Source organism: Anabrus simplex, chromosome 3, assembly GCF_040414725.1.
Source record: "Anabrus simplex isolate iqAnaSimp1 chromosome 3, ASM4041472v1, whole genome shotgun sequence".
In the NCBI taxonomy this organism is placed as follows: domain Eukaryota; kingdom Metazoa; phylum Arthropoda; class Insecta; order Orthoptera; family Tettigoniidae; genus Anabrus; species Anabrus simplex.
Genome location: NC_090267.1, coordinates 263,276,285 through 263,299,318, shown reverse-complemented (window position 1 = coordinate 263,299,318; position 23,034 = coordinate 263,276,285). Strand labels below are relative to the sequence as shown.

Genomic DNA, 23,034 nt, shown 5'->3' with positions numbered 1-23,034 from the left:
TGTATTAAATGCTACTTTCAGTGATGTTTTGGTTTCATTTTATGTCTTTGTTAGTCAAAAAGTGGAATATTATTCAAAGAATAGCCACAGCAGTTGAACCTATACTCTGCATAAATAACATAAATAAATAATAAATATTCTCCAGGGTGTGTTTATAGAAGTTTGACGGCAACATTGATCACTGATCAATTTTACAAATGAGAATAATAGTCATAGTTCCAGGGCTGTTGTTATCCAAGTCCCATCCCCTCTGTAGCTGCCAGTGTCACTTGTGTGGTGGTTGTTCTCAGGTGAGCTGGAGAAAGAATTTTTGCTTTCAGACACACATAAGCTAAAATCTGACACTTCTTTCTCTGTATCATCCAACAATGACACTATATTTGTATCGCTAATCTATTTTTGCAATGCCATTTTACCAGAAAACCGGGAAAATACGTAACAAGTACATGCACAAAAATACTGTGCCACACAATGTGTGCATTACGCAACTCCCACTAAAGGGAGAAAAAACATTTCAAGATACCGGAGGGTTCAAGGAATAGCTTCTGCCATCTATCAGCACATTTGCATACTTCCTCGGCTAGTAAAACCGTGAAATTCAAACAGAACATATATACAGTGGAACCTCGACATCTCAAATCACCTCGGGAGCTAAATTTTATTTCAAGTTATCGAAATTTCAAGATATAGAGAACACTGTTTTTGAGCATGTATAGTACATAATTGAATCATATCTATCTACAGGCTTATATTTTAACAGTATTTAAAAATATTCAAACAAACTGTATTTTACGGCATCATTTTAATTATAACCCTTATTGTAGTAACTCTTTAGAAGACAGAATACAGTACATACAGTAGTGAAACAAGAAATAAACCTTCGTTAACACCTTTGGAAAAAATACATTAGTCTCTTCTGTTTTTTACTGTTAACCTTCTTTTCTTCCACATACTTTTCAACGATATTTATTGCTGTGAAAAAACAGTAATTTATATTCGACTGACTATGTAGGATTGTCTGGCTCCATGGCTAAATGATTAGCATGCTGGCTTTTGGTCACAGGGGTCCCCACCCTCATCACGACACGCAGGTCGCCTATGGGTGTCAAATCAAAATACCTGCACCTGGCGAGCCACTGCTTTCCTCACTGGATCAGACAGTGTTATTACAGCACAATTGAGTAACACGTTTCATAACCTCCGAACATACAAGTCATGGTCTGAATGTCATTACTCAGCATCACCCATACATTAGCAGCTTCCACACAGCCACAAATGGGACTGGGACTTCAGTGGAAGCTACATTTTACTCTTCCCTGTGGCAAAAGAAAGGCAGAAGAAAATACATCCACCAAAAAACAGCAACAGGGTGATGTAAGAGAAGGGGCAATATTAATATCCACCTGGTATTCTGAGAATAATCCTGAACATAAACCAAGTCATTCAACATTTCATCAAACTTTTACAGCAGATGGATCATCCTACACATTTCAAGGCCCTAAGTTTTCGGTATTTACTTGTGTACTGTATATTTCATCATCGTGTGTGTTACACAACTAAGTTTTGTGATAGAACAAAGGGAGAAAATTAATCTCCATATACTGGCCTACCTCGCATAGGTTGGTCTTACATGTCGATATGAATCGAAAAGAATACACACTCTGTGGCATGCATGCTCATGCACAGGTTTAGCAGTCTCTCCTTGTTTGAATGAAAGGCAAGAAGGTATTTATGGTACTCCTTTATCTTTGGGTATTCCCGGGACTAATGAAATGGACTGACTGTCACAATGTTGGCCTGTCAGCAATTTCAGAATAATGCAATGTGTGCTAGACATAAGATACCAAGATAGAGTGGGATGTACTTTCTTGCTGATAATACAAAGGACAACTATAAGAATTTTATAAGAGTAATTAACATTTGCACATCTACTAGAAATGTTATGACTTAATTTTAATTATTATCAAAATCTTGTATTCTTGACCATTAGTGAGAGTAATATATAAAATATGATGCTATATTACCTGTAAAAGTATGCTGGTTTTAATCACATTTGATTTTAATATTTTCAGGAGGGTGAGGGAAGGAGGGTTGCAAGATATATGTGAGCAAATGTGGTATTTGATACCCATTTTTTTTTAGCAGGTGCTCGTTGGGTCATATTGAATTAAATCTGTGATTCACTAATATAATCTCTGGTCATGATATTCTATTCAGACACCATTCCAACACCATAAAATTCACTTAGTGTGTATTCATTTTGGAGCAGGGTGGTTTTCATATACACAGCCCTTGTCTTAACAATGCACACTATTGGTATCAAGGTTCATGTTTCACAGCCACACATGAAAAGGTCTTTAACTGTTTTGTAGAAGTTGCCAAAAGTTTGTATCCTTTTGGTGATTTCTTCGTCTGTGAAACAAGTTTTTGATATTCCACCGTCAAGTTATTTGAATTCATCAATTACATTACCCATCAATGTTTCTCTTCCTCACTGGCTGCCCGTCTCTTTTCATGATCATTGTTGTGGCTTTTGTGTTGGCAGCTCACCTGCCGCATTTCATTTAGTCATTTCACATTTGGAAACACGTTTTATTATCGTCAGACAGAACATGGCGATTGGCAGCAGTAGACGCATATTGGTGTATCTCTAAAGTTATTGTACATTTGTGTAAATATGTATTTATTAATTTATTCATGTGTAATAAATATTTTAAATTATCATCTAAGTGATGTATTGTGTCTGCTCATGTAGGGCAGTCTGGTCCTCCATCTGACTTGTATCAAAATTGTATTTGTGCACCTACCAATCAATCAATCAATCAATCAATCAATCAATCAATCAATCAATCAATCAATCAATCAATCAATCAATCAATCAATCACTACTGATCTGCATTTAGGGCAGTCGCCCAGGTGGCAGATTCTCTATCTGTTGTTTTCCTAGCCTTTTCTTAAATAATTTTGAAGAAATTGGAATTTATTGAACATCTTCCTTGGTAAGTCTTCCAATCCCTAACTCCCCTTCCTATAAACAAATATTTTCCCTAATTTGTCCTCTTGAATTCCAACTTTATTTTCATATTGTGATCTTTCCTACTTTTAAAGACACCATTCGAACTTATTTGTCTCCTAATGTCATTCCATTCCATCTCTCCACTGACATCTCGGAACATACCGCTTATTGCAGGTTAAAAATTTCATGTTTTGTTTGTACTGAAGATCTACTTGTGATACAAATTCTTATAATTTTGTTAAATTATTCAATACAATAATAACGTTATAAAAACTTATATATTTATTAAATTGTTGATATGGTACATGTTTTGCTCCTTTTTCGTGAGCATCATCAGCCAATTATCATTTACTTAAGGTTATATAAGATCATGAATCTAGGCCTCCGTGGTTCAGACGGCAGCGCGTCGGCCTCTCACCGCTGGATACCGTGGTTCAAATCCCGGTCACTCCATGTGAGATTTGTGCTGGACAAAGCGGAGGCGGGACAGGTTTTTCTCCGGGTACTCCTGTTTTCCCTGTCATCTTTCATTCCAGCAACACTCTCCATTCTCATTTCAAGAATCTATCAGTCATTAATAAATCACTTTGGGAGTGGCGACCCCATCATATTAATAGCCTATATCTGCTTCATTCATTACATCCCTGACACGGTCAATGACTGGAAAACAGGTTGTAGGTTTTCAAGATCATGAATCTATTCTATTGGATTAAATTATGCTTGCAAACCTGACTGACAAATCTTATATTTTACGTCATATAACAATAAAATTATGTCTAAGTTAAAACATATTTGTCTAAAATCTATCCAAGTCTAACATTTTATCGACGAAACTCATCTGGTGAACATCCTTTAAAATTATTTTTAAAAACCTTTTGAGATCTGGCTAATTGTATTGATTCAATGTTGCTTGATTTGTATGATTGTCGTTGAAACTTCGTTAACTATATTAACAATTTTCTACAGTTGATAATTGCCTATGTTATGAACATTTAACTTGTTCTCAATGTTGCTGGAGTAACATTTGTACAAAATGTATTGGCATTAATTTTATGTTGTCAATATGAGAATATTGTTTATGAACAAACTTGTTGGTGAATAAAAACTTTCTAATGTGAGGGAGAATTTGAATGGTTCTCGTATGTTCCAAATTGGGCTTGTTGGTATATTTTCTTTCTGCTGCGTAATTGTCTCGTGTTCCTCCTAGCCCCTTGAGAACTTGAGAATTATTGTACTGAATAGGTGGTATTTAACAAAATTATAAGAATTTGTATCACATACCGCTTAGTCGAGCAGCTGGTATCCTTTCTCCCAAGTCTTCCCAACCCGAACTTTGCAACATTGCTAGTTGCTTTACGTCGCACCGACACAGATAGGTCTTATGGCGACGATGGGACAAGGAAGGGCTAGGAGTGGGAAGGAAGCGGCCGTGGCCTTAATTAAGGTACAGCCCCAGCATTTGCCTGGTGTGAAAATGGGAAACCACGGAAAACCATTTTCAGGGCTGCCGACAGTGGGGTTCGAACCAACTATCTCCCGAATACTGGATACTGGCCGCACTTAAGTGACTGCAGCTATCGAGCTCGGTCATGTGATTCCAGTCAAGGATCAATTCTAGTCAAAGAGTGGTTCTAGTGGTAGTTATGATTAATGATACAGCACCGCTATGTACTGTAAGTCTGTTCCATTTGTCTTTATTTTTTCCTATCTTGACTAGGGTAGACATCCTACCCAATATCTTAACCCTACTGGTTGCATTTTCCACATATAGAATTAACAATTTGTCTTGATTTCTCTGTAGTAATAATTTGTAGGGATGCTTAGTGTATTTTGCATATTTTAGGACGTAAGTGACTTATTATATGTTATTTCATCCTTGTATGCATCTACCTACATTGTTGGGTCCATTCAAATACTGTCACTCATTCTGACAATGTGAAATGAATGCACTTAACAAAATACCGTGCCCATTTTATGATAATGCAAATACAAGTTATTCTGAATAGGACACTACTAAGCAATTCTAGTCAGTTGAACTTTCGCGTGTTCGCTATAACACACAGTGACGCGTGAAATCCTGATGAGTGCCTATTTTTTAAATCATCATATCTACCTGCTGCTATCTCGAGTCAACGTGAGATGTGTCTACGAGGGATATGGAACATGGTTTCAATGTGGGAAGTGGAACGTGGTGCCATGGGGGACGACTTCACGACATCGGCTGCCTATGGTATCAACTTGCTGTTCGCTGACCAGCATCTATCTACATTCCGGTCCTGAGTTCCAGTGAATGCAGGTGATAAGATGTGCATTTAAAACCATTTTTCAGAACAAGTACGTAAAATTCCACCAGATTAACTTTCTTTTAAGTGGAATGATAAAGTCGCTGATTATGTTGGCAGTTGTGCAGACACTTAATATAATGCTCATTCGAAACCAGATTGATTTTGCATTATTTTCAAAGTGTTTTTTAATACTCGGAAAGACTGTAGGAAAGAACTTCATAATCCAGATTCATTTTGCATTATTTTCAAAGTTTTAAATTTCAATACTTAGAAAGACTGTAGCGAAGAACTTCACAAACCAGACTGATATTGCGTTATTTTCAAAGTGTTAAATTTCAATACAGAAAGGCTGTAGGAAAAATCCTCAAACTTTGGAAGTGAAGAAATATTTATTTTGAAGTGAAAATAATATTTATGTTAAAGTTATTTAGAAAGACTATAGGAAATAACTCTGATATTTTGGATTTTAAATTTTAAATGAAAGACATTCATTTCAATTAATTTATGATAAATTGTTTTCAAACATCGAGATGAAAGACAGTCATCGCATGAAATATTTTACTTTAATAATTTATCTACGATACAAATATTTCGAGCAGGATTTAATAGAGAACATTGCACATCATTTCATAGTAAAAAATAAATTGAATTTTAAACAACTATTATTTTGCTCTACATATGCCTCTCTGTACCTACTCCATAAGAACCGTCCACCCTTAAGTGTAGATTCTCATGCCCCGATCCCTGATCATTTCCCGGTACAATATACATATCATTTTGTATGGCAAGCACTTCATGCAAACCATGAAAACAATAACATAAATCGTAAGTGCTGAAACCAAGTTTAACCCTTTAACCGCCAACGTCTGATTGATCGGACGTTCGAGGTTCAGTTTAATAACGCCAACGTACGTTCCGTAAAAAAACACTTTCCAAGTTATTTATTTGTTTTAATAATGTATAATACATGTTTTGGACTAGTATGGGATTAAGTAAGACTATATACAACAAGTTTAGTTAAGGAACTTGCTGCCGAGTGGCTTGGTGGCCAAGCGGCAATTCAGCTCCTGCGGGCGGGTAAAGAACCCCTTACTATTTTACAAAAAAAGGAACACAACTGTTCCGTATTCAGAAAGATTAGTACTAGTCAAGGTGGTAAACTGAAAAAAGACCAGATACATTTGTAAACAGTGTAAGAAGAGTGTACACCCTTTGTGCCTCCCTAAGCACATTTGCTAGAACACGTCATAAACATGTGTAAATATTAGTAAATAATTTCTTGTATCATATTTTTAAGGTAAGAAGTGAATTTTTGAGCATTAAGTCTGTATGAAATAGACATTAGTAGTAATTTTTTACTTAAAATGAACCAGGAACTTCAGCATTTGCATATAATGTAAGATTAGAAAATTTCACGTTAATGTAATAATAATAATAATAATAACAATAATAATAATAATAATAATAATAATAATAATAATAATAATACTCAAAATAATGCAGCTTTTGACAGTAAAAATAATTGGTTTTCTTACCTGTTTTTGATCATGAAATACTTTTTTTTCAAAGAAAGGAAATATTTTATTTCAATTAAAACTTCATAAAATAAAGGTGCATTAAATTACATCAATAAAATGTCCGAAGCATTACCTTCAAAACAAAAAAATGCCCATCCAATTTACATAAATTGAAGAGAAGTTATTACGAATAATTTACTGCAAGGTAAAAAGTGCTCATTAGGCCTTGGCGGTATAGAACATGGACACCGCGTATGAAGCTGGTGGTCAAGGGGTTAAGAGAGGTCTTAATTTGCTAATAAGGAAACTGACGTCAACTACATTCCTTTAATGTTTGGTATTAAAACTTTAAATACACAACTTGTGCCATGTAGGCAGTCTCATTTAACATACTGGACATTACTGAAAATGAAAACCTACAACCTGTTTTCCAGTCATTGACCGGGTCAGGGATGTAATGAGTGAAGCAGATATAGGCTATTAGTACGATGGGGTCGCCACTCCCAAAGTGATTTATTAATGACTGATAGATGCTATGAAATGAGAATTGAGAGTGTTGCTGGAATGAAAGATGACAGGGAAAACTGGAGTACCCGGAGAAAAACCTGTCCCGCCTCCTCTTTGTCCAGCACAAATCTCACATGGAACGACTGGGATTTGAACCATGGTATCCAGCAGTGAGAGGCCAACGCGCTGCCGTCTGAGCCACGGAGGCTTAGTGGACATCACTACTCCTTAATATTTAATGACCAAAGAAAACACTTGCCTTCAAATCTTATTGAGCAAAGGACATGAATTAATTTTAATTCCTCATTTGTTCACAGGGGAGACAGACGAACAAAGACCATGACTGATTATATAATCATAGAGAAAGAACACCGGAAGAACCTTGTAGATGTAACAGCCATGCCTGAAGAAGCCTTTGGTGGAGATCATAGAGTTGTGATAGGAAAATTGAAAGTTGGAAAGATTGAAAAACCCCAATTAAGAAGAGAGAAAAGAATTAAAGTATGGAAGTTAAAGGAGAAAAGCATACAAGAAGAATTTCAAAGGGAAATAATACCCTTGGTACCCAGGACAGAGGTGGGGAATGTTGAAGAGGAATGGAAAAGATTTAAGGAAGCACTGGTTGGATGTGCACAAAAGGTGTGTGGTAGAACATCAGGAAATGTGAAAGACAAAGAAACACACTGGTGGAATGATAGGGTAAAGATTAAAGTGAAGGAAAAGAAAATGGCATGGAAAGCATGGAAAACATCTAAGACTGAAGAAAGTAGAAGAAAATATGTGGAGGCAAAGAATTTGGCCAAGAAAGTAGTGGAGGAAGAAAAGAGGAAAAGCTGGGCCTTATTCACACAGAAATTGAGAGATGATATGCAGGGCAGCAAGTAATTACTGTATGGCATCTTAACTGTTATAACGCTCAGCGAGCCGATCTATCGGCTCGGGTGGTATTGCTTAAAACACTCAGCGTGCCGATCTATCGGCTTTGTGTTCGGATGGCTGTATAAGTACCTTAATGGACCCCCAGATATCAGGAAAAGATATCAATAGTAGCTTTTGGATTTAGTTTACACTTTTCTCGAGAGATAGAGACACTAAGCTCACCTGTTTGGAACAAATGAAGTTATCAAACCGCGTATGTTCACCGCATGGCGAGTTGAAGTGCGCTGCTTGCGAGTACAGTCTCATTTAAGCTTGAAAATACGTGTTTTCCTTCGTTTTATTGTTTCCATTTAAATAATAGATTATTGTTAATTATATTTTGTTTATATTCTACATTTATCGGTGTTCTCAAGCGAATTTTAGTTTAACATTTCGTGTTACTAGATTTTCGTGCCACGAGTAGGCCTAATTTTTTTACATGGCTGGGCCAAGTTCTAGGCTAAATAATTCTGATGTTTTGGATTATTTAGATGCTTTAGACGATGACGGTGATGTTATAGCCGATATTGATTCGTATTTCAGTCCGACTCATTGGCTGAATGGTCAGCGTTGAGGTCTTCGGTTCAGAGGGCCCGGGTTTGATTCGCGGCCAGGTCAGGAATTTTAATCGCCATTGATTAATTCTTCTGACCCGGGGCCTGTGTGTTTGTGTTTGTCCCAACACTTTCTTCTTCATATTCAGACAACACACTGCACTACAATCTACCACGGTAAGACGCGATAGTGATTACTTCCCCCTCATATAGGGTTGGCGTCAGCAAGGGCATCCGACCATAAAACATCAGCCAAATCCACATGTGCGACACAGTTCGCACCCGCGACCCCACAGGTGTGGGAAAAGCTGTACATAAAGAAGAAGTGATTCGGATTTTACAGGTACTGATGATAGGAGAATGTTTTCTAAAACACAAATGCTGACTCCGGAAAGTACGTGTACAGTTCTTTGCGTCAGGTGCTATAACTCATGACTAAATAAGAATACAAAAAACAAAATTATATCATGTTATACAGAATTAAATGCTCTTATTTTCAGAATGACTGAACAACAATATCACTAATGAACATATTACTTTTTTAGTATTTAAAAACCGATTTTTATTTTTTGTAATATATTTTCAAATTTCAAAATTTATTTTGTAGTAAAATATGCCATGAACAATTTTGGGATATTTTTTTCCTAAAACGATATTAAATAGTGTACTACTGTGATTTTTTTCAATTTTGTAACTGGGGATTTCTTTATACGGCAATTTTTTTCATTTTAACATGCATAATCATGAAAAATGGCCTGAGTGTTTTGGGCTTGACTGGTGAAAATGGCCTGAGAGCAAAAGGGTTAAGAAACAAAAAGAGAGATCAAGTAAACGCCAGATTTGTGAAGGATGAAAGTGGCATAATTTTAACAAAGCCAGAAGAAATAAGAAATAGATGGAGAGAGTATTTTCAGAAGCTGCTGAACATAAGAACGGATGACAGTCATTCAATGGACGACCAGGAAAGGCAATTAGTTGACGAAGAAATGGATAAAGAAATTACAATGAATGAAATTGAAATGGCAGTAAGAAAGATGAAGAATGGAAAAACTGTTGGAATAGATGAAATTTCAGTGGAGAAGATAAAGGCAGCTGGAGCTGTAGGCCTCCAGTGGACATATCGGGTTCTCAGGAATGTCTGGGAGAATAAGGAGGTCCCTCAGGATTGGCAAAAAGGAATAATCATCCCAATTTTCAAGAAAGGTGATAAGAAAGTTTTGAAGAACTACAGGGGAATTACTCTAATATCCCATGTTGCTAAGATAATGGAAAGGATACTGGAAAGTAGAATAAGGTTGAGGGTTGAGAAGCAGATACAGGAAAATCAGTTTGGTTTCAGAAGTGGAAGGTCAACAATAGAGCCCATTTTCATTATGAGACAACTAATGGAAAAGCATTGGAAGTACAGGAATGATATGGTGATGACATTCATTGATATTGAAAAGGCATATGACAGTGTCCCTAGGAAGAAAGTTTGAGACAGTCTGGTGCAAAAAGGAATTGGACAGGGATTAAGAAAAATGATCATAGCATTGTATAAGGAATGTTGTAGTTGCGTGCAAACACAAGTTGGCAGGACAAGTTGGTTCAAAATAACTAGTGGGCTGAGACAGGGAAGTGTTTTATCACCAATCCTGTTTACAATGGTAATGGATGACATCATGAGAACAGCAAAACCAGCATATGGAGGAAGAGAAATGAACATGATGTTATTTGCAGATGATATTGTGATTTGGGGAGAAGACGACAGGAAGGTTCAAGAACAGTTGAATGTGGTGAATGGGAAGATTGAAGAATGTGGATTGAAAATAAGTGTAAAAAAGAGTAAAACTCTTGTTATGACTAGAGGGGAGAAAGAAGGGAAAGGTCAGATTAGACTTGCAGACAAGTCCCTGGAAGTAGTGGAAACGTTTAAATACCTGGGGAGTGAATTAATGGAGAATGCTCGACTGGATGCTGAGATTAGTAAAAAGGATTCAAGCTGGAAGTTGTTTCTATCATAGTGTAAGAAATATGTTATGGGACAAAGATGTGCCAATGGAAGCAAATGATACTATGTTCAAGATGTATTACGTACCCATAACAACTTACGGAGCAGAAACTTGGACAATGACAAAGAAGGATGAGAGTCGAATATAGGCAGCCGAAATGAAATTCTTGAGGAGTATGATACAGAAGAGTAGAAGAGACAAAATAAGGAATGAGAAAATCCGGGAAGAAATTGGAGTGGAAAAAATGAATGATAGAATAGAGAAGAGCCGACTAAGATGGTTTGGGCACATAAAGCGAATGAGCGACGAAAGAATGCCAAAAAAGGTGATGGAAATGCAAATCCAAGGAAGGAGAGGCCGTGGACGACCACGATTGAGATGGAAGGATACCATCCAACGCAGCATTATAGAAAGAAACCTGGACTGGGACACAGTGTTGGAGGAGGAGTGGTGGAAAGACCGAAGAAAGTGGAGAGGAACCATATTTGCCCCTACCCGGCTACAGCTGGATAAAGGGAAATGATGATGATGATGATGATGATGATTATTTGTTCACAGGCAAAATACCTACAACCTAACTGCAGCATTGCTCAAGAACAATACACAGTGTCTTAACTGATTTATCTTAAATGTCCCAAGACAAATCTACATGATATACAAAGATTTTGGTAATAACCTGGAAAGACTAGGTCAAGCAGCAGGGAAATCTTTCTGGACGGTAGTAAAGAATCTTAGAAATGGAGAGGAAAAAGGAAATTAATGCTGTTTTGGGTAAATTAGATGAATTCATAATAGATCCCAGGGAATCAAGAGGCAGATGGAAGGAATATTTTGAAAATCTTCTGAACATAAAAGGAAATCTTCCTGGTGACATTACGAACAACCGAGCTCACGGGAGGAGGACAATGATGGTGAAATTATGCTCGATGAATTGGAAAGGATGGTGAACTCAAATGTCATAAAGCAGCAGGAAAAGATAAAATTAGACCTGAAATGGTGCCTCAATTTTTAAAAATATGCGGGTATTATTATTCGTGTAAATACAGTAATACTTTTGATTGGACAAAAAGCAGTAATTGCAATTATCTATAAGCAAGAGAGCAGGGAGGATTGCTACAACTATCGAGTTATCTCACTACAACTATCGAGTTATCTCACTGATCAGTATACCAAGCAAGGTGTTCACTGGCATCTTGGAAGAGAGGGTGCAATCAGTGGTTGAGAGGAAGTTGGATGAAAACCAGTGTGATTTCAGATCACAGAGGGGCTGTCAGAATCAGATTTTCAGTATGAGCCACATAATTGAAAACTGCTACGAGAGGAACAGACAGTTACGTTTATGTTTCATAGTTTTAGAGAAGGCTTATGACTGAGTACAGAGGGAAAAGATGTTCGCCATACTGGGAGACTACGGGATTAAGGGTAGATTATTAAAAGGAATCAAAGGCTTTATGTTCACGATTGGACTGCAGTGAGAATTAATGGCAGAATGAGTTCTTGGTTTAGAGTACTTACAGGGGATAGACAAGGCTATGATCTTTCACCTTTGTTGTTCATAGCTTACATGGATGATCTGCTGAAAGGAAGTAAGTGGTAGGGTGGGATTCAGATAGGTGAAAATTCAGTCAGCAATCTGGCCTACGCTAACAGTTTGGTCTTAATGGCAGATTGAGCCGAAACACATCAGTCCAATATCTTGGCACTTGAAAAAAAGGTGCAATGAGGATTGCATGAAAATTAGCCTTTCCAAGACTGAAGTGATGTCAGTAAGTAAGAAATCCAAGAGAAATGAATGTCAGATGGGGGACACACAAATAATTTCAAGTGTTTAGGATGTGTGTGCTCCCAGGATGATAGGATAGTAAGTGAGACTGAATCAAGGTGCAGTAAAGCTAAGGCAGTTGTGATTAACAGTATTCTGTAAGGAGGAAGTCAGCACTCTGACGAAAATATCTTTACATTGGTCTGTTTTCAGACCAACTTTCCTTTACGGGAGTGAAAACTGGGCAGATTCGCAATACCTTATTCATAAAGTAGAAGTAATAGACATAAAAGTAGCAAGAATAGTACAAACCGGTGGGAACAATGGCAGGAGGGTACTCAGAATGAAGAGTTAAAAGTATGCATAAACCAGCTTTGGTGTTAGGGGTCATGTCAGGTGAATGGAGGAGGATAGGTTACCTAGGAGAATAATGGCCTCTGTTATGGAGGGTAAGAGAAGTGCAGAAGACAGTGATGGTAGACTCAGTCAATTTAAGAGGTACAGATCTAAATGAGGCCACAGAACTAGTTACAAATAGAGGATTATAGTGGCAGTTAACAAATTCATAGAGGCTTGGAGACTGAACGCTGAGAGGCACGACAGTCTATAATGAAGATGTATGTACATGTGTATGTACAGTATGTAACTCGAATCAGCAAACCATGGTGTCAGACCCTGTAGACATGACGCCTAAATGATCATGGATACCAGGTGGGCTCAGTGTTATAATTACTGTCATTGCTGAAAATTAGCTGGGCGGTTTGGAGCAGTTAGCAGCTGTTCCTGCTGCTGCTACTAACAACATTGTGTGTGCACTACAGAAATATACTGAAAATTCTATTTTAAAGTTTTAGTACTTCTGTATAATCTACAATGGAAACGAAAATATTATGTAGTATGAAAATCTTAGTTATCTTTATATAAACACACATATGTGTCCATAGGAAGGCACTGGAAGCCACCTGCACAAATAAATGACAGTATCACTGGTATGTCTATGATTCATTTACCTTCACCACACTGGCTTCCTGTAACTGCAAGCGCCTCAGAGGCAACATGTGCCGCTGCTGGATCCATTCGTGCTGCAATACTTGGCTCGCTGTCGGTCTCCGGTTTGGGTCTATATGTAACATCTTCTGCACAAGATCCTGAAATATTTTAAATACTTTATAAGCTAATCCAACAAAGTTCATGAGGACTGCAAAACACTAAATTTTCAATAGCAAGTAGAATAGAGCATGTAATACATAATAAGTGCTCAACAAAGTATCAAAGGCAGGAAGCTATTTTCACTACATTTGCCATTTTCCATTACAGATCTATCTATACATATAAATGTGAGATACCACTCCCTCATCCTGATATCCTCAGAACCACAAACTATATTGAAATTCGGCATGTATGTTCCTCAGAGGTCGTAAGTAGTGTTGAAAATTATACACACAAAATTCAAAACTATGCTGGCAAATATGATCTAACTTATAATATGTTGAAATTTGAACTTGCATATGCACTGAAACTTTTGAGTCTGCAAGCTTACTGTTGTATGTACAGGATACATGAAAAAACAAAATACTGTCAACATAATGTGAAATGTAAAGATATACACACTGTCACACACACACACGCAAACACATTAATCCTACCCTTGCAGAAGTTACGGGGTTTATGCTTCTCAATAATCGCAGTCATATTTCCAAACATCATTGCCTCAAGTAACCGTCTACTCTGCTCAGCCGTTGAAGTCTTTATTCATACGGATCCATCCCCCCATGCGACGGCATCTCTCCAATGACAGTTCGGCACATACTGCTTTCTTTCTCTTAAGTTTTCCCAACACAAAGTTTGCACACATTTTTGTAACACTACTCTTTTGCCAGAAATTACCCAGAACAAATCATGGGCTTTTCTTTGGATATTTTTCCAGATCTCAAATAAAGTCACCCTGGTGAGGGTCCCATGCACTGGAACTATACTATAACAGTGGTCTTACCAGAGAAATATATCCTCTCCTTTATGTCCTTACTACAATCCCTAAATACCCTCATAACCATATGTCCTGTATATGTGATTAACCCCATGAAAATCTCTATTAACACCTAGGTACTTACAGTAACCCCCTTAAGTTACGTTCACCCTAACAACTCAGTAATTAAAACTAAGAGGACCGTTCCTCTTGGTGAAACTGGTGATCTGACTTTTCACCTTGTTTACCATCATACCATTGTCTGCTGTACATCTCATAACATTGTTGAGGTCTTTTTGCAGTAGCTCACAACCTGTAAATCATTTATTATTCTATACAGTATAACATCATCCGCAAAAAAGTCCTATCTGTGATTCCATTTCTTTACTTATGTCATTTAAGAAAACATACCCGGGGCGAGCCTCAGCTATCGGGCGGGTCGCAGGTGACGGATAGCGAACGGCCCTCCAATGTGGGGGTTAGCTGCGAATAAGGGGAAACCCAAATAAGCAGCCCTAGACCAAGGCAAAACTGCTGCCTTGCAGAGAGGGAGGTACCTCAAAGGCTCAAGGAAGAAACCCAGACAGAAAATCTAGCAGCCGAGGGCTATGAGGGAGGCAGCCCCTCCCACAAGGCTTTGGAACTAGGGCTGATAACCCAAGCATCCGAGAAACAATTATTAAAAGAAATTACAGAGGGGAAACCGGATTGATTAAAATGTTGACGACCAAGGAGTAAGGAGTTCGAACTGTTGTCGGAAATGCTAAGAGCAAGGCTGAACATACTGGCAGTAAGAGAGACCAAGAAGAAAGGCAGTGGGTGTGAACAGCTAGTGGAACCAAGCAGTGGTGAAAGGTTTTTAATGTTTCATTCAGGCATGGACGAGGAACAGAAAGCAAAGGGAGGAGTCGCCATAGTTATCCCCGAAGGCGACATTACGTCAAGTGTTAGAAATTCATCAACGAAAGAATGAACTCGGTGACTTTAACTCTCAACAGCAGCACCAATGAAGACACTACTTTCATAGCTGCATATGCACCAAATGATGATGACATCTCAGAAGAGAAAGACAGGTTTTACGATGAATTGCAAAGAACAGTAGATGACACCATGGGAACCATTTTCGTCCTTGGTGACTTCAATGGCAGGGTTGGAAACAACACAGAGGGAATGGAAGGCCTGCTTGGGAAATATGGAGAGGTTCACCAGAATGACAGTGGGAGAAGACTCCTGGACATGTGTGCAGGAAATGACTTTGTAATAGCAAATACTACGTTCGCACAAAATGAAGCACACCACTACACAAGAGAAGCCGCCAGCCGCAATGAGAAATCCATTATTGACTACATCCTAGTGCCACGTAGCCAGTGGAGATATATCTTGGATGCCAGAGTACACAGAGGTTATGAGATTGGAAGCGATCACTATTTGGTAGTTATGCGGCTTCACATTAACATCAAGACCAAAAACTCAGTTAACAGGAGGAAACCTAGAGAAAGAATAAAGGTGGATAAATTGATAGAAGAGGCCACCCAGCAAGCCTACCAAGATGCCGTGAAACAACAGATTGATCTACTGGAATTGTCACCTGCGGGAGAAGACCAACTGGAAGAGACATGGTGCCTATTCAAGGAGGTAATGCTTGAAGCTGCAGCCGAGGCCTGTGGAAAGTCTAGGGGAGGGCAACATCAGAAGAGGACACCATGGTGGACAGAAAAGGTGAAGGAACTACTCAGGGAGAAGAAGGAATTGTGGAAGATATACTTACTAACTAAACACAAGTGATTATGAGGCCTACAAAAAACAAAGGATTGTAGTGAAGAACGCAGTGAAAGATTCAAAACAACAGTCGTGGGAAAAGTTAGGAGAAACAATGAAAGGAAACCTACAAAATAACCAAAAGCTGTTTTACAGGGTACTGAAATCTTTGCAAACAGAGAAGCAGTGTCCTCTCAAGTTCATAAAGGACAAAAGCAGAAACTTTCTCCAAAGTGAAAATGACATCACGGAACGGTGGAAAGAACACTTTCAAGAACGGCTCGGAGGAAATATGAAAACTGAGGATAACGATCTAACTAGAGAAGAACAGGAGCAGCAGCACCAAGAGGAAGATGGGACCTGTTAAGAATTACGTATCGAGAAACTAAAGAGTGCACTGATGAAAATGAAACTAGGCAAAGCTGCAGGCCACGACCAGATAGCACCTGAGATGCTCAAGTTTATGGCCTGGAAAACAAAGAAGGTACCGACTGACTGGGAGTACAGTATCACTGCTCTGATATTCAAGAAAGGGGACAACACAGATTGCACAAACCATCGTGGCATATCGCTCCTGAGTGTGCCGGGAAAAATATATGCAAGGATCCTGGAAGATAGATTAAGGCAAGTTGTAGAACCACAGTTCGATGAAACACAGTGTGGGTTTCGGCCAGGAAGAAGCACCCAAGACCTCATTTTTACCATCAGACAGATCAGCGGAAAACTGATGAGGTACGGAAAAGAGGTGCATCTCGCCTTCATCGACCTTGAGAAAGCCTTTGACACCATTCCGAGAGTTACAATTTGGAGGACACTAAAGGAAAAAAATGTTGATCAACAGCTAAGAGCAGCAATTCAAAGCCTGTACAGTCGATGTCAGAATTATGTTCGAACCTGCAATGCAGAGTCTCAGGTGTTTGAGACCTCAGTGGGACTCAAACAAGGCTGCATCCTCGGCCCACTTCTCTTCATTATCTTAATGGATGATGTGAACAAATCGTATAATAGGAAGGTGCAGAAATTCAAGCTCGGCCATAAGTTTCTGAGGCCAGTGTATAACACCCATTGTGCCTTTGCTGATGACATATTGCTGCTGGGAGATTTGGAAAGGAATCTACAAAAGAACTTGTTAATCTGGGAAAGAAGAGCTGGAAAAGAGGGGCATGAAAATCAATGCTAGAAAAACTCAGACCATGATGATGTCACGGAAGCCTACCTCACAGCAGATTGCACTGAATGATGGTACAATTTTGGAGCACACCACCAATTTTAAATACCTTGAAGCTATTAAAGTATGAAGGCTTTCACGGCCGGTGTCAATATAATAAAATTATTCCGGGCTGTTATGCCGTGGTCCACTCCTCTCGCTTCTCCCAGACGTTTCGACTACTGCTGCGGTAGTCATCTTCTGTGGCGTCGTGTAGATACGCTCTCCTGTATCCCGCTGGCGACTGCAAAAGTTGTTTGGGAAGCAGCTGTATTTATATGTAAGTGTGTGGCCTCCAATTGTTTCACGCTGTGCAAACCGACATCTGATTGACTATCTGAAAGCACGACCTCCGATTGGGTCGCGCCAAGCAGCTTGACGTTTGGTTGGCTATCTAAGCACGCGACCTCTGATTGGTTCGCGCCGGGCATGGATTCTCACTGGGTCGCTCCGAGCAGTCTGTCGTCTGATTGGATCTCGGAGTGCACGACCTCCGATTGGGTCGTGCCGAGCAATGGAATCTCTGGTTGGTTGACTGTAATGTCCCTGATCTTAGTAAACTTCGGCCGTACGTTATATAAAGGGGTGTACCAGGCCTTGCTGAGTTTCAGTCCTTCCTCCTTTCTATTAAAGTTATCCGGATGTTTATGTATTTCGATTGCTTCCCTGTAGAGACGGGCGTGAAAGTGGGATGTTGTGGCCAGTATGTCAGTATCCTCGTACCGGATCTCATGTTTTCCGTCAAGCAGTGCATGCTCCGCTACTGCTGATTTGTCGTATTGCCCCAAGCGACAATTCCTTTTGTGCTCCGTCAGGCGAGTATTGACACTTCTGCCAGTCGTGCCAATATAAACAGCTCCACAGCTGCACGGTATCCTATAGACCCCAGTAGATGTTAAAGGGTCACGTGGATCTTTGGCAGACCGTAACATGTTTCGTAGCTGTTGGGTCGGCTGAAAAATGGTTTTAACTTCGTGACGTTCAAGGAGCCTTCCAATACGATCCGTGACATCCCGTATATACGGCAAATAAGCGATACCTTTCTTCCTGGGTTCTTCTCGCTTACTATTCGCTGGCTGTCTTCTGGGGTGGAGTGCTCTCCTGACCTCTTGTACCGTGTAGCCATTGGTTTGTAAGGTTAGATCAAGATGCCGTAGTTCCTTCTTGATGTACTCTGGTTCACAGACACGAAGGGCGCGATCCACCAAAGTCTTCATCATGGCGCGCTTCTGCCCAGGATGGTGATTCGAATTTTTGTTTAAATATCGGTCTGTGTGTGTTGGTTTTCGGTATACTTGATGCCCTAGGGATCCATCATTCTTCCTCTTCACCAGCACGTCCAGGAAAGCTAATTCTCCATCCTTTTCCTTCTCCACAGTGAATTGTATACGAGGATGAATACTGTTCAGATGTGTAAGAAAACCGTCAAGTGCCTCCTCTCCATGTCCCCATATTACAAAAGTGTCATCAACAAAGTGGAACCAACAGCTGGGTTTATTTACAGCAGTCTGCAAGGCTTCCTCTTCAAAGAACTCCATATAAAAATTAGCAATAACAGGGCTAAGTGGGCTTCCCATGGCAACACCGTCTGTCTGTTCATAAAATTCACGTTTCCATTGGAAAAATGTCGTCGTAAGTACATGTTCAAATAAAACTATTGTCTCCTCTGCAAAGAGATGTTGAATATGTTCAAGAGTATCCTTGATTGGTACCATAGTGAACAGCGAGACGACGTCAAAACTAACAAGTATATCCCCCGGTTGGACTCATAAGTGTCGCAATCTGTTTATGAAATGGGCCGAGTCTCTGATGTGTGAGTCCTTAGTCCCTACGTAAGGTTTCAGTAAATTGCTTAAATATTTTGCGACTTCATAAGTTGGAGAGCCAATGGTACTAACGATGGGACGAAGAGGGACGTCTGGCTTATGGACCTTAGGAAGACCATATAGTCTTGGACACAAGGCTTCTGATTTCTTCAGCTTCTTCTGTTCTTCTGGTGAAATAGACGATTTCTTAATCAGAGTATTGGTCTTGGGCAGGATACTCATAGTCGGGTCACGGGGAAGTTTTTTGTAGATCGATGGATCAAGAAGTTCTTTGATCTTATGTTCATAATCCACGGTGTTCAAGATAACAGTAGCATTACCTTTGTCAGCTGCTAATATGATAATACTTTCGTCGGCTTTTAAATTCTTTAGAGCAAGCCCCTCCTTCTTGCTAAGATTACGTTTCGGTAACTTGGCCTTGCAGAGTATCTTGGAACAGTCGTGACGTATTTCCTCGGAAACCTCCGGCGGCAATTGACGTATTCCTGATTCTATGTTCGAAATAATATCTTCTATTGGGATGGTCGCCGGTGTAACAGCAAAATTGCCTCCTTTTGCAAGAACAGTAGTTTCATCTTCTGTTAAACAACGGTTAGATAAATTAACGACTGTCCGGGCAGTGTCCACTCTGTCGATCGGATCCCTCGTCCTCATATTGCCACTTACGCGCTCGTACTTTTTCTTTTGCCGTAGCGTATCCTTCTTCTCCTGATGTTCCATGGTGTTGTAAGTAATCCTGTCAATTCGGTCCCAGTCACTCCAGTGCATCGAGTTGCCTGTCGTCAAATGTAGTGATAAAAGCCGTTCATCATTGAGGGCCAGTTCTTTACGAGTAAAATGAATACGTTCCCTAAGAAGGGCTTGTTCAGTCCTGTTATAAATTCTGTGTGGCGAAGGAGTTGAAAAAAGTCTCTTCTGTCAAAGAAATTGTGGAATAACACACGTGTCGCGGCAGCGGAGTAAAAATGTAAGAGAGCACAGTAGATGGGATTTCTTCTTGCGAAGCGTTTCAAATTGACGACATAAACGATAAGTATCCTCCCCGTAGAGGTGGGTCATTAAAGTATGAAGGCTTTCACGGCCGGTGTCAATATAATAAAATTATTCCGGGCTGTTATGCCGTGGTCCACTCCTCTCGCTTCTCCCAGACGTTTCGACTACTGCTGCGGTAGTCATCTTCTGTGGCGTCGTGTAGATACGCTCTCCTGTATCCCGCTGGCGACTGCAAAAGTTGTTTGGGAAGCAGCTGTATTTATATGTAAGTGTGTGGCCTCCAATTGGTTCGCGCTGTGCAAACCGACATCTGATTGACTATCTGAAAGCACGACCTCCGATTGGGTTGCGCCGAGCAGCTTGACGTTTGGTTGGCTACCTAAGCACGCGACCTCTGATTGGTTCGCGCCGGGCATGGATTCTGACTGGGTCGCTCCGAGAAGTCTGTCGTCTGATTGGATCTCGGAGTGCACGACCTCCGATTGGGTCGTGCCGAGCAATGGAACCTCTGGTTGGTTGACTGTAATGTCCCTGATCTTAGTAAACTTCGGCCGTACGTTATATAAAGGGGTGTACCAGGCCTAGCTGAGTTTCAGTCCTTCCTCCTTTCTATTAAAGTTATCCGGATGTTTATGTATTTCGATTGCTTCCCTGGAGAGACGGGCGTGAAAGTGGGATGTTGTGGCCAGTATGTCAGTATCCTCGTACCGGATCTCATGTTTTCCGTCAAGCAGTGCATGCTCCGCTACTGCTGATTTGTCGTATTGCCCCAAGCGACAATTCCTTTTGTGCTCCGTCAGGCGAGTATTGACACTTCCGCCAGTCGTGCCAATATAAACAGCTCCACAGCTGCACGGTACCCTATAGACCCCAGTAGATGTTAAAGGGTCACGTGGATCTTTGGCAGACCGTAACATGTTTCGTAGCTGTTGGGTCGGCTGAAAAATGGTTTTAACTTCGTGACGTTCAAGGAGCCTTCCAATACGATCCGTGGCATCCCGTATATACGGCAAATAAGCGATACCTTTCTTCCTGGGTTCTTCTCGCTTACTATTCGCTGGCTGTCTTCTGGGGTGGAGTGCTCTCCTGACCTCTTGTACCGTGTAGCCATTGGTTTGTAAGGCTAGATCAAGATGCCGTAGTTCCTTCTCGATGTACTCTGGTTCACAGACACGAAGGGCGCGACCCACCAAAGTCTTCATCATGGCGCGCTTCTGCCCAGGATGGTGATTCGAATTTTTGTTTAAATATCGGTCTGTGTGTGTTGGTTTTCGGTATACTTGATGCCCTAGGGATCCATCATTCTTCCTCTTCACCAGCACGTCCAGGAAAGCTAATTCTCCATCCTTTTCCTTCTCCCAAACAACTTTTGCAGTCGCCAGCGGGATACAGGAGAGCGTATCTACACGACGCCACAGAAGATGACTACCGCAGCAGTAGTCGAAACGTCTGGGAGAAGCGAGAGGAGTGGACCACGGCATAACAGCCCGGAAGAATTTTATTATACCTTGAAGCTACATTGCAGGAAGATGGTAGAATAGATGGCGAAATTATAGCTTGATCCCAAGCCTCAGGGCGGCTCTTCAATGCACTGAAGAGAAATTTTCTTAACAAACCTTCTGTGTCTAAATCCACGAAACTCCGTGTGTATAAGGTGATATATCTGCCAACCTTGCTCTATGGCTGTGAAACCTGGGCATTGACCAGCAAACACCGGAGTAGAATTCAGGTATCAGAAATGCGATTTCTCCGCAAAATTGATGGAAAACGAGAAAGGACAGAATCAGGAATCAGACCATCAGAACAAGTCTTGACGTCTCACCTGTTCTCGAGAAAAATGAACAGAGCTAAGTACAATGGTTTAGGCATGTCCAAAGAATGGAGGATAAGAGAATGGCTGAACAAGCTTTGGACGCCAGAATGCAAGGAGCTAGACCGCACGGCAAACCCAGAACGTGGGAAGAAGATGTAAAGGCAGCTGTGGAAGCCAGGGGTGGGGAATGGAGGAAAGTGAAGGAGCTGGCCCGAGACAGAACCCGCTGGAGAACTCTCTGGAAAACCTCAACACCGCAAGGTAGAAGAGGACCAACTAAGTAAGTATAAGAAAACATAAATTTCTAATAATACTGCATATTGAATTTAAAAAAGACCCAATACACGGAATTCAAAGCTTAAACCTACCATGACGAAACTGCTAAAAATGACAACCTTACATTAAATGCAAATTCAATTGAAAAGACGCTGACCACAAAATGTTTAAGTGTCCATGTAGATGAAAAATTAAGATGGGACTGTTGCCATTAATGCTTTCACGGCCTGTACTTATAGACATGATATTGTATAGGCTTTTGGGCTTATGCCATATCAAGAAAATAAGATGAAATTCTTAACGTTTCGCAGAAAACTGCGCTCTGCGTTCTCAGAAGAAATCTCGACTGTCCATGAGAAAGGCTTCTTAAACAGTGACACTTTTGAATTTGGAACGTTATAATAGAAGTGGAAATGATACGTTCATTCGCCATCAGATGGCCTCCAGGACGTGGCACAACGCTAGCGTTCGAAGCGGAAGCGTGCTTATGATAACCTGGTGTTCTGTATATTACTGATGGTGGTTACGATAATTTCTTTTTGTTTGTTGTTTTTACTCTTTAGATTCATTTGACGTTTACAATACTTTGCCAACATGTGCAGTGGAGTCCGATTGAAGTATAAACATTGTAACCTCAATTTTGAC

At 40.1% G+C, this 23,034-nt stretch overlaps 1 protein-coding gene across 2 annotated transcripts in view; it reads right to left on the bottom strand.

Moving 5' to 3' along the window:
- S6kII (Ribosomal protein S6 kinase II) overlaps positions 1–23,034 on the bottom strand; it is a 362,049-nt gene that overhangs the window by 22,633 nt on the left and 316,382 nt on the right. For both annotated transcript variants that reach the window (XM_068226656.1, XM_067143003.2), the window contains exon 15: positions 13,561–13,698. In XM_068226656.1, coding sequence (XP_068082757.1) covers positions 13,561–13,698 — 138 coding nt within the window. The remainder of the gene's footprint in view (positions 1–13,560; positions 13,699–23,034) is intronic.